At 40.9% G+C, this 13,052-nt stretch overlaps 1 protein-coding gene across 1 annotated transcript; it reads right to left on the bottom strand.

Annotated features, from left to right (window-relative positions):
* Nucleotides 1-2,371: 2,371 nt before the first annotated feature.
* psen1 (presenilin 1) lies at nt 2,372-12,614 on the bottom strand (the record flags this gene model as incomplete). The annotated part of the gene is made up of 10 exons (XM_079225769.1): nt 2,372-2,527; nt 2,758-2,876; nt 3,912-4,085; nt 4,174-4,272; nt 5,943-6,041; nt 7,043-7,263; nt 8,358-8,425; nt 9,060-9,201; nt 9,670-10,010; nt 12,579-12,614. The coding sequence occupies 10 exons, from the start codon at nt 12,612-12,614 to the stop codon at nt 2,372-2,374; spliced, it is 1,455 nt and encodes a 484-aa protein (XP_079081895.1).
* Between the last annotated feature and the right edge of the window lie 438 nt (nt 12,615-13,052).

Here is a 13,052-nt window from a genome sequence, read left to right as displayed (position 1 = left end):
GAAGAGTTGCTCCACCTGCAACATTGTTGTTTACAAATGTATACATCAGCAGTAATAATCCAATAATAATAATAATAACAACTCTAGTAGGCCCTAGTAGCACTAGAGTACTTTTAATACTAGCCGATTCTGCGAATATTATTTATCTACATTTACTTAGGTTCAGCACCTTTTAATAAAGAGTTTACAGAATGTTAAAGACATGGTTCTTGTACTAAAGAAAAGGATCTAAATGGTCATTGATCTATCGCTTCATGCTACCTAGGAAGTAGTACAGCATTACTTTTCGCCCATAATTTGTGAAACTGCAGAGATTTAGTATTTCATTTAGAAAAAGTTTCGTGTACTAGCGAGAAGCCAACACCTTGATGACATCATCAGGCTTATTTTCTGACTTTAGAAAGCTCTAGATGCACAGAAGACATTATTTTTAATTGGTCCGACTCAGTCAAAAAAACAAAGAGTACTTTAATTTTCATTATTTATTAAAAAACAAAATCTGAATTGAATAACCTTGCATAACACACATATGCATGTGAAGGACAGAAAAAAGCCAGTCTCCCAACATATTCCCTCAAAACAAAAAAATGTTTCAGGACAAACTAAATTGTTCCCTCTTGGTTTCTTCTCTGAAAGCATGAAACTCAAGTGCAACAACAAAAGAGCAACCAGTGCTGCTCGTCCTCCTCCATCTAGCTGCATCATTTCATGTGAGAGAAGCCAGAGTTTGGTCTCATACACATCAATATTTCACAAAAACATAGTTTTTTTTTAACCATGATTTAAACTTTTTGCTTTGTTTTTAACGTGATTAAAATAGACAATTAGGCAAACAATGCTCGATGACTGGAGATTGTTTTCCAAAGATAAATTCAAGTATCAAATCAAACTAGATCCACAACTCCCTCATTCATCAGGAGCGAGTGTTTTCATCTCAAAACATGCACATCATTTATGTCAAACGGTTTTGTTTTTTCCCCACTCTTTCCCAGATATTCCTGATTTGTGAAGGACCCCCGTTAACATCACCCTTGTGTTTCAAAAAGTACAAAGTCCCTCTAATGCATTTCTTGAAAAAAATACAACAGGAATCTGTGTATAGTCGAAATAATCAAAGGGTTTTGATGTAGCATAGTTACAGGCAGCACCGGGCGAGCATCATGAGGGCAGATAGAGCCGAAAAGGTTCAGAGTTTGTGACCAGATGACCACAGGTTACAATCCCTGGACAGATTGAATAACAAAAACAAATTAAATCTCAGTCTGGGAAGAGAATGAAAAGCACATTTCTGTCGCACAATAACAACAACTACTACTACTACTGAAATGCCCTTGAGCAAGGCACTGAACTTCCGACTGCTCCAGCAGAACTGCTCAGTGGCTGACAGTACGGGACTGACATAGCAGGCAAGTCTCAGGTGTGAGTGTTTTTGTGAACTTCCCTCCCTCTGCGGGCTTTGACTTCAAATGAGATTTGACTTTACGGCAGGAAACATGTTAACAAGTCACGTGTCACAATTATACTCGTATCTTAATTCTAGAGACAAATAAAGATGTCCTCTTTTTTTTCCCCGTGAGAAAGATTCCCAAGCTCTAAACATCCTGCTAGGTGTAAATCTTTCAGGGTGTGAATCGAGTTTTGGTTGTCGCGTGTCCAAAGTGGGAAAACAAAAACACGTCTTAACCATTCTTAACAGTGGTGAAGAAAGCACGTCTGGTGACTGACAGCTCATACACAATCAAACTACACATTTACCAATCTATTATCAACATCATCGTACAGTGTCCATTAGTTTGACAAAGGCTTTTTTATCTTGGGTTTAGTTTGTGGCAGCTCAGAAATGAAGAAAAAAGAAGAACATGTTTGATCAAAGTCTCTGAAGGGAGATTTAATGAAATCCTCTCCCTTCGCTCAACAGCTACTACCGAGGTGTCCCTGAGCAAGGCACCTACTGCAAAGCCCCGGTCCTAGAGGACTGTAATGGGCAGCTCCCAGATATGATTCAGTGTGAATAGGAAACAGGTTGCTGCTGTTGCGAAAGCTTCCCTGGATGAATAAAAAAAAATGTAAAATACTCCGACTAACTCCTCAGTTTGAATAGAGCCTGAGGCCAGCGATCGTCGTTTTGAAGATGACTTTCCCAGGCCGAGCGAGAAATCTCACTTCTTGGTTTAAAACTGAAATAAAATATTTACGAAAAGCTGTCTGAACACCCTCCCTTGGCGCCGGAAAGAAAAAGGCAGAACAAAAACAACTTTGGGGGGGGTGGGTGGGCCGCATCGGCCTTTGTTCCCCCCCGGCTGTGAAGGGAGCGCTGTCGCGTTGTTGGCCGGAAGGCTATGTGGGTGAGGGTTATCAGGGCAGCGTCCGGCTAAATGTAGAACTGGTGTAGCGCCAGCCTGTCCATAAAGGGCTGGACCAGGTTGTCTGTGGCGAAGTAGAAGACGAGGCCGAAAAAAATAGAGATGGGCAGAGCGGGGAGCGCTTTCTTGAAGATGGCGAGGAGGAGCAGGGTCAGACACAGGCCCTGCGGAGGCAGAGGCAGACAAAATAAGACACGGAGGAAATAGCACATCGAAAGATTGTGTACAAAACAAACAAAATCAGCTCTGAGGAGGAAAAAATAAAAAAACACGGGCCTTTTATACAATCAAGTGGTTGGCGTAAAAGCGGGGTTAAGATATTGTGCTGAGAGACAGACAAGAGGTTTGCGGCGACTCGAGCCTGACACCAAAATAAGCAGCTGTGGTCACTCACGATGAGGATGGCTACGAAGCAGGCGAGCGTGGTGTTCCAGTCGCCACTGGCTGTGGCCGAGGCCTTTCCCACCAGCATGCTGTAGAAGATGAAGTCTCCGAGGCCCAGCTTGACGCCTCCTGAGAACACAGGAGGACACCACATTCAGGGTGGAGTCAATTCAAACACGAGAGTCGCCTCAGCTCCACGCCCTCCAACCCCCATAGAAATCTTTTCTTGACTGTAATTACTGTACAAACAAGTGCTCCGACCCCATATTTACCGAAGCTTTAACTCCCAGAAAGAGCGCACGGCCCCCAAATAGTACGGACATGAAACCTAGCAATTGCAATGAATAATCGCTTCCTAATGTGCTGCGACTAAAAACAGTCCGGAGCCAAACACGCGGTCGCATTCACATACGCACTAATTTCACAGAAAGGGAAACACATGAAAGCATTCCCAAAACTGTTTTATGTGCGCTGAGGAAAAGTGAACTGAGAGATGGTGATTACACACGGAGAGAGACAATCTGGGAATTCACAAGTTTGAATTACAGAGCTCGGCTTCATATTAGGGCTGGGAGGGACACGAAACGGATCATAATGTAGTTATTAAACTTGTATTTGATGGTTTAACAATACACAATACTGATTATAATTATTTATGGACAGAAAGACAGTTTTATAGGAAAGAAAAACATTAGCTTCCATTCATACAATATAAAGAAAAAAGAAAATGAAATTCTACCTAAGTAAAGATATGTTGGGTTTTTTTTTTTTAGGTGAAAAATGCATGTTTTATAATCTATTGTCAATATAACTAGATCAATATACAACTCATGTGAAACAAAATGGCTTATATTACCAAATAATAATCAAAACTCTTCATGCAGAGAGTCTGTTCTGCTTCAAGCTATTAATAAGTCATAAAATGGACAGTATGCAGTATTGAAATTAATTATTCATAGCTCTTCATGGAGACATCAGCTGACTGTACTCTGGACTCTACTTAATGGAAGGCCCAACTAATTGATCACAGAGATAATTAAACAAATCAAACTTCAACTGTTAAACAATATGAGTTATGCAGACACTGAAGTTTCGCTGGCAAAAATTTCTTAAATAACGACTAAAATAAAGCTTTAATCCTTGATGTTATATATTTGTACTCACTCTCCTCATCGTCGTCTTCAACAGGAGGGCGAGCGGAGGGCAGCTCTTGGATCTCCCTCCTGGTCTGGTCGGTGGACTGGAGCGGCCCCAGCTGGTGCTGCTGATGGTTGACCCACGAGGAGCTGAAGCCTCCGTCGTCCTGCGGCCCAGCGGCGGGAGCCGGAGACCCCGCGGCTGCAGACAAGCGACACCAGTTAAACTGAACAGCACTGTTGGAAAGGTAACCACTCGAGGAGCAGATCACATCGGCCCCCGCGCTCACCTTCTTCAGCTTCTTGCTGAGGTGGTGCCGCTTCTGCCGAGTTCCTTTTCGGCGGTGGCCATTCAGTGTCGGCCATGTTGACAATCCACACCATTGTAGCTGTGGAAGAAGTCAGAGAGTCAAAGTATTGAAGGTTTCATCATTTGGGTTACAGATGCAAGAAAAAAATGCAAGAAAAACTAGAAAAATAAATCCCCCCCCAAAAGTGTGTTTGCTTCTACTAAAATCAAACTTCCACTTCAACTTCTTTCAGTGCGTCTCTTTAAACTACCAATTTAACTCATCTTAGTACTTACCCTTAAACTTTTTAAGTTCAAACATTTGAAACAGCTTAAATTACCTAAAATGTAGATAAATTCTTTTCAATTATTATATGCAGAGACCGGTTTAAGAGACAGCTTTATTGAAAGCCCTGAGAGCATTTTAGGTGTCTGAAAGGTGTTGAAGGGTCAGTTAAAAGTCTCAAAATGTAAATGCTTAGACACCATGCTTGGACACCATGCCCCCATCTGGGGGGGCACTGTTTCCCCCCGTGTTCAAGCAGTGTTCAAGTAGCATGAACTGTATGGTTCAGGACCTTAACAACAGCCTACATACTAATAAGACACCTTTTTGGAAATATTACAAATCACAATAAAACAAAGCATTGGCATGTTAGGAAGGAGTTTCAGTCAGAAAAACTGTATCGTTCAGTTCAAAAATGGAAAAATGACTTATTTTATGGCAAAACATTGGCCGAGTTGGGCATGCTGGGTACCGAAATGTTCATCAGTTTTCGCACTTGCTGTATGACGCGGTTTTAGTAATGTGGGCGGACCAGGAAGGCTTCAGGACTCAGAAATGTCCGCCGGCAAAAGAAGAAAAAAAAGTTCCGTCCATGTTGTGACTTTACAGGTACTAATAGGGGTTTATACGGATTTGTAAGGGGTACTTATTAACGTTTTAGTGAAACGTTACAATCGCCGCGGCAAATTTCTGGAGTATACGTACGTACCTTAACGGTTACTTACATTGTTTTTCAAATTAAAAAATGTAAATGAAGTTAAACAACCATGTGGTTGCAGAGATAATTAAGGAAACATTTTTTTTGTCCGAGAATAGGAGTGAGGGGAATTTTGTGCATGGTGTCTAAATGGTTGATATTAAAGTGTAAACACATTGAGCAGCAGAAATGTCAGATGAATGGAGTTAAAGTGTCATTTCAAGTAACGGCACTTCAGGTAACTAAAGTGTCCGATGAAGTGAAAGTGCTGAAAGAAGATGAGTTGAAAAGTGCTGGAAAGGGTTTAAGAGTCACTTGAAGTGAAAATGCTGAATAGAGCTGAAGTCAACGCACTGAAAAGTTGTGTTGTTTTAAATGAAAGCAGTTGGTTTCTGAAAGGATTTGTTCACTGGTGAAGTAAAGTGAAAGCACTTTTTAAACACTGGTAGAAGTTGAAGTGGCAATTTAATGAAGAGCACTGAAGCGTTTTAGTGAGAGTTAAAGTGGAAGTGCTGACAGGAGTGGATTTGTCAGTTTAAGTTTAAGTGTGTTTAAGTAAGGAAAAGAGATTATGTGGACAGTTTAATTGTGAGCTCAGAAAGACATTGGTGTCTGAAAGGAGTTGAAACCTCAGTGACTTAAGCACTGATAAAAGTTGATGTGGCCAATTAATAGGACGGCAATTTTAGCTTCTTTATGCTTTCTTTAAAACTGGTGTTTCATTTCCCCACCTCTGTTTTATTACAATAAAATGTGAGTAACGTTATGTAGATAATCAGTGTCTTACAGGAGTAGATAAGAGCTGGGAAGATGGGCTCGTTCCTCTCCTGAGCCGTCTCCACCAGGATCCTCAGAGGCCCTTTGGGACAGAGCACCGCTAACAGATCTGTGGAAGAAGAAAGAAGCCAGATAAGGGACGTTAGTCACCAAACAGAGTGCTCTGACAGTGACATGACGTCTGTGATGACAAGAAGCAGACTTCAGGGAAAACAGAGATCCGGTCTGCGAGGTTTCATTGCTCTGAAGAGAATATTAACGGCCCCAAACCAAAGGGTTTACTTCCACCAACAATTAAACAAGATAGAAGCATGATCTAGTATCTATTTCCACTAAACTCCAGTGGCCAGATATTTCTTCTTGGAAAAGAAACTCAACAGCAGAAACAAATAATATCACTGCCATATTAATTAGAAAACAAAAAGGTAATGCAACATCATTTGGATATGTTGTCAAAACTGCCGTTGAGTGTGCTACACACCATGGCAGCATTAGAACCTCAAACATAACATCCATTATATTGACAAATTAAGTATATTTATCATCTCAAACTCCTTGACAGGTAAGGATAAACATCAACACGCCATTATGACTGATGCCTTTTCTATCTGAACCCCTTTCTGATGAGTCCAGTACTAAAATAAAGCTATCACAACAAAAGCAGCTTATGGAAAATTAACTGCTATTTTTGCTGGCCTGGTAGAGTCTTAAATCCAGCTTTCAACACGGACTTCCCCAAGACTTCCATTTGTCTTTCAACCCACATTTCCTGAAAGCATTTGCCTTTCAGTTTCTGGTCTTCAAATCTTCTTTTTAACACACCAATGATAACATTTATTAACACTTGCTTAATATATACAGTAAATAAAAATGAATCCTCACAATACATACAAAATTATGTTTATGTTAGGTTTAACATAATTGTTAATGTTAATAAGTTTGGCTTGGGTCCCAAATCCATTCCCTTGATGTTGAAAGAATGAAAGTTAGATTACACTTATATTTGTATCTTTCCTTTTTCCTCAAGCACTAAAAAAAAAAGGTACCAGATGACTGAATCTTGGTGCTTTCTTCTTAAAAAGTACACAGAGCAGAAGATAGAGGATTTACCGTAGACGGATATGACGGCTAATATGAGCCAGGCGGTCCACTCTGGCAGGTACTTGATGAAAACCAGAGCCATGAGGGCGCTGATCATGATGAGGTAGGCCTGCTGGAGCCGCAGCGGCCCTTTCCAGTGAATACACATCATGCCCACCACTCCGAAATTCCAGATTATAATCGCCAGGGTAAAGTAGTCCATGGCCAAGTTGTAGGTCTTAAAAACCTCCCTGTTTGACAGAGCAGAGATGTGACAGAGAGACTCCTAACACCACTGTAAAGAATTGGACAACTTCACATTTACGAAAATGTGTGGGAACTAGGGCTGCAACAACGAATCGATAAAATCGATAAAAATCGGTAATCAAAAGTGTTGGCAACGAATTTCATTATCGATTCGTTGTGTCGCGTGATTATTACGCCAGGCAATAAGTCGCGGAGAAATAAAAAAAGAGCATAGCAGAGCAACTGGCCGGCCAGCGTTTCTGAGATTGGAGTGAGACACGAGAAAAGGTGAGGTTGTGATGTTCTCAAAAATAGAACATCTTTGACGAGTCTTGGCCAATCAGCGTCTTCGTGTTCCTCAAACTTGTTTTTAATGGAAGCTAGTCAGCTTGCTATCACGTTAGCTAACGTGTTTGGGTTGTGTATTGTCGTTAAAGTTACGTTATGTTCCGTTACAGTTCAGTCTTGCTTGTAAAAAAAACGTAACGTGATGAAACATGCCGTCACCCCCCGGTCTGGTTCAGTTCACGCTGTCTCTCGTTAACGTTAAACCGGCACACCGGCGGATCTGGCTGCAGGTTTTTGTTTTTTTTACTCAAAGTAGAATGAAGCAAATCACGTAGTTGGGCTTAGCCAACAACGTGACGTCGTGGTCATAAGAGACCCAGAATGAAAGAGTTTAAGGAAGAGGACACTCTATATGTAGCAGTACAGCTTCCCACTGTCCCAGTATTTCATACATATGATAAAGCAGGGTATGTAAATGCAGCCTCTGGAGGGATCAATTACAGTAAAAAGGGCTCACATTTGGCAGATGTAAAGTATACATGTGTATGTTTTTAGTGTTAGTCCATTTTGTTGTTTTAATTAACAGCTCAGGGATGTTCAAGGAGCAACCTGTTTGTGCACTTTCTGAAGATGTTTTGCACTGTCACTTCTGTTTTTGAATAAAGGGTTGGAAATGAACGCTTTTTTAATTTTTTTATTATCCGATTCATCGAAAAAAATAATCAACCGATTAATCGATTATTAAAATAGTCGTTAGTTGCAGCCCTAGTGGGAACCTCGGAAAACAAGGTCAAATGCTTCTGGGGCTTACTTGAGGTAGATGTAGGAGAAGAAGAACAGCAGGAGGAGGGAGGAAAGGAAGAGCCAGCCTTGGATCACCTGTGAAAACGTCAGATTTCATGTTTCAGCAGATCAGTACATGCAAATACCTAACAGTGCCTGTTTCAAACTTCCTGGGCAACCAGGTTGGGTGGAGTGACAACAAAGGGAAAACACAGCAAGCGTCACCGTTTGGACTGAGTGAAAACCCATTATCCTGAAGTGAGCCCGACTGACAGTATTTTAAGCATTATCTTTTACACCGAGGACAGTGTATTTTACAGACTGCACTTATTTTACATTTTCTACATGAATCTGTTGACAGCTTGTTGCACCTATTTGTCAAGAACTACTTACACACATCTGCTGTGTTTGAAATCACTCCCCATTCACTAGATAATGCATTATATTGCATGCGGGCACCCTCGGCTCACTAGAGCACTTTACCCTGTTTGCTGCTGTAATCCTGAAATTTCCCCACTGCGGGACTAATAAAGGAATATCTAAACTGATCTAATGAAATGGAACCATCGGTATTATCAGGAGTAACACCATTAGCAACTTCTGACCACAACGAGTCAAAATGCCTGCTGTGAAAAGGCAGTTTGAACCTTTCCAAACAAACACTGTTGTGTTACACAGCTCAGGTCTGTGGTGAACGGGACTGCAGCATGCGACAGGTTCTATCATGTACCTTGTAGCAGCGGTACTTGTATAACAGCACCAGCACCAGAGTCATGACGATGATCACGGTGATCATGATGGTGGCATTCAGGATGGAGTTGAGTGCTCTCTGTCCGACTGTGTCTGTGTCTTCGGGGAATGGCGTGTAGAGCCTGTGGGGCGACACGCGGCTCAGTCAGAACAAGCAAACAATAAAATACATAAAGTCAAATACGGTGGTTCTTATTATAGCTGGTTGTTAGTGAGCTGAGCAATTTATTTTCCTCCAATTTTCTTTATGTATACAGTGCCGAATCATAACAGAAATTATCTCAGGGCGCTTTTCATGCAGAGCAGGTCTGGACCGTCAAAATGTAATATAAGCTTGCTGTTATTTCACGGAGGTTTAATTACTTTGGAGAAGGGTTAAATGTACAAAATGTTGTGTTTAAGTGTCCAGATTCAGACTCCGCTTTAATGATCTCATGCAATTACAGTACTGTCTTGGTATTCCAACTACGAAGGTGTGATATACATATATACATATATTGCATTAACGCCACCTAGTGGCACTTTGACTGTATTGCATTTAAATCAAACACCAGACCTAAATGAGCTTTAATAAGAGGTGCAACACTCACAATCTCTGCCCGTCGTTCCGGGTGTAGAAGCCGACGGACTTTATGGTTGCCACGACCACCACCATGCAGAGGGTCACGGGAACAAACAGCATGATGACGTGCTTGGCCCCGTACTTCAAGGTCAACTCCTCGTCCTCATCCTCCTCGGTCTCCACCACGGGTGGAGGCCGAGCGGCGGGGGGCTGTCCGTTCTGCTCCGGGCCGCTACCATTGCCACCTACACCTCCACCATCGCCATCTCCTCCTCCAGCTCCTGAGCCTCCTCTGGACCGGGCTCGGGTCACCGCAGCCTCCTGTGGCTGCTGGGGGGGTTCATAGGCAACATTGGTCTCCTGCTCGTCCTGAATGTTGAGAGGAATAACGTTATTTTATAAACATACTGGGAAGTTGTAATATAATACATACAGACAATAATTAGATCAAAATCCAACAGTTCAAATCATGCCGATAGGAGACCAAGCAGAGCAAACACAACTCAGGGATGTCTCAGAGTTAACACAAACATGCCTGCTGATCAAATATTCCATCTAGGCGTGATCCAATAATTTACACCACTGATAAACTATGAGTCATTTGGAGATATCTTGACGTACTAATGGTATTAAACATACAGTAAGACACAGAGTACACAGTAGGTGTGATGCAGGTTTAGTCTTTGTCAATGCTCAATTATAAAAATATATTTGTACAATTATGAAAGCACAAGGTAGTACAAAATGTAAGCCATACTTTGGTGTTCCATTGTTTACCTCTCTACTTCAGATTTCCTTCAACTTATATATATGTATATATATATTTTTTAAACGAAATGTAGCAAAACACTGGCAATGAGGAAGATCATAATGGCAATAAATTTCAAACTAAATTCAAATGACCCTCCATGTTTCCAGTCAATCTCTGCAAACAGAAAAACATATATACAGAAATAAAAAAAAAAAATAATAATAACTATGACAAAAATGGTCTGGTTTGCTTTGTCCTCTCAAAAACATGACAAGTCCTCTTGTTCTCTACAGTATTGTTGACATGTAAACATCGTCCATTTCTCCCACTTGTCATGACATTGCTCCTCTTGAGCTCTTATTCTGTGGGTTAACAGTTCCATCTAATATATTTCACTCACAATGTTCAACCAACCATCTTGTGATGGTGGTTCTATTGTGTGCCATCTTTTTGTGATAGCCTTTTTACTAGCTGCTAGCAGAATTTTCAGCAGATATCTGTCTTCCTTTAACACAGTGTCTGTTGTCATATTACCAAAGTATAGGAACATACAGGACTTAGGTGTGTCATAGCCCAGAATTAGAATCTTTTTCAAGTACTTTTTGGGTCTTTTAAACTTTGACAAGAAATTGGTGGCGAGAGATCAGGAATGGCAATGGCGTGCAACAAAAGAAATCCGTCCGGAAGCAAATTTCACCAAATTTGCCAAAGTGCAAGCTGTGATTTGCGACACAAGATCATTTGTTGTTTCTCTCATTTCGTTAAATTTCACTCAAACAAAAACCCATACTTGTGACTCATACACATGAGCACCAAAGAGCCTTCTAAGACTTGCACATTTAGCAATCTGTTTCATTTGTGAAACAATTTGCGATCTGCATGTTAGACGATTTTGCAGACAGTGCTCGCTTTTATGAAATGTGCCACAGATTTAAAACAGGGACATTGTGGTTCACAGTCAATCAATCTTGAGTATATATTACATCTTGAGAGGCCATGCGAGCTTGATAAACCAGAGATTGTCAGAAAATCTGACACTAGGAATAGTCCAAATCTATCTTTTTTCATCTATGTTTCAGTAGAGATTGTGGCATCAACAAGGCCAACGCATTATTAGATGAAACACAGTTTCATTTGTATTTATTGGCAAAGAATTCTAAAAATTAAACAAGACTTCAAGTAAAGTGCTGGATTGTGCTGTATTTATGTTATTTCAGTTACATTTACGCTTGCTTGAGCAGTTCCCCCAAGAATTACAACACTGCACTAGTTTCCGCTCACACGGAGGATGCGTCTCGTCGGGACTAAATCAAAAAGACAAACCAAGGAGACTGAGTGAACTAAAGCTGGTCAGACGAGTCAAGACATGCGACGGCCCCGACGTGAAGCAATCTCACCGGGTGCACAGAGATACTGCTGTGAACGGTGAAAGCTGCCGCAGCTGTTAAACATGCTACTGTATAAAATGACCTCACTGTGTGGTACACCACATTCAGGGTCATTTATTTGTACAGCACAACATTGTTTCTCAGTCCTGGGAATAAGGCCACAAGATATACAGACTACTACTACTGAATGTGTGGATAATTAACTAGCTACTTAATTTTTACACATTACTACAGTATCCCATGAATTAAAAAAATGTCATACTGGCCTGACCGAGACATCTGACCTCATTGATGACCGAGCTGATATCTTACTGACTATAATATGCACTTCCAAGACAGAAATTAAATGTTTTCTAGTTCGTCAAGACCAAGAGATATTGCTGACATGTACATGCACAACTGTTATGGGGTAAACAAGGCTCATGGTTGTTAAGTTGACTGCAAGAGTGAGACTTTGACTACTCCAATAGGATAGGGGAGGCCACGCCTTTGATTACAGTAAGAGCCAATTGCAGACAACCAAGTAGCACGCTGGCGTTCACCTTCCCTTATCAGGACATAACCATTTATAATTATGATTTATTGTATGAAAGGGCAAATGAAAAGTTCATCAGGCTCAAACTCCTCTGCAGTGTGTGTGTGGCATCACAAACGGCAGGGGATACAGACAACTCTTTCATCAACGACTTGATGATGAAACACTGGTTTGCTCTCAGCTAAAACTGCCTGGTAACCATCACCTCATCAATCAACACAGACAGAGATACAGATGTAGTGTTCCCTTTCTTTCACACTGACCATATTGTTTTCAATATCTTCTACATGGTTCGCCATGGTTGGCTTGGCAGACACTTGTCCTCACATGCAAACCAACTTCTTTCGTCCTGATGAAAGAGAAAGAAGGAGATAACATTTAGTTTAAAGCACATGCAGTGGGTACAATCAGTATATCAGTGACCACATCGAGTCAAATCGGCCTTTCATCGGTTTCATGTGTTGTCCAGATTGTAAAGCCATATGATGCATATTTGTTTTAATGTTTGAAATAAAATGTATCATTAAGCATCATCATATTTACATAAAAAATGAAAAATACAGATCAGAAGTCAAACTGGGGGATGTGACGTTCACGTTACTGATTAAACGCAGGGAAATAATAAAAGATTGTTATCTAGGTAACTATTGATTGTTAAATATGACCTATAGCTAACGTTTCTTGGTAACTACTTGAAAGCTTGTGGGTGGGAACATTAATTAAGTAGCGTTAACTGG

This window comes from Taurulus bubalis (genome assembly GCF_910589615.1).
Source record: "Taurulus bubalis genome assembly, chromosome: 1".
NCBI classification, from domain to species: domain Eukaryota; kingdom Metazoa; phylum Chordata; class Actinopteri; order Perciformes; family Cottidae; genus Taurulus; species Taurulus bubalis.
The sequence above is the reverse complement of the archived record's forward strand: the minus strand, read 5'-3'. Positions and strand labels throughout refer to the sequence as shown.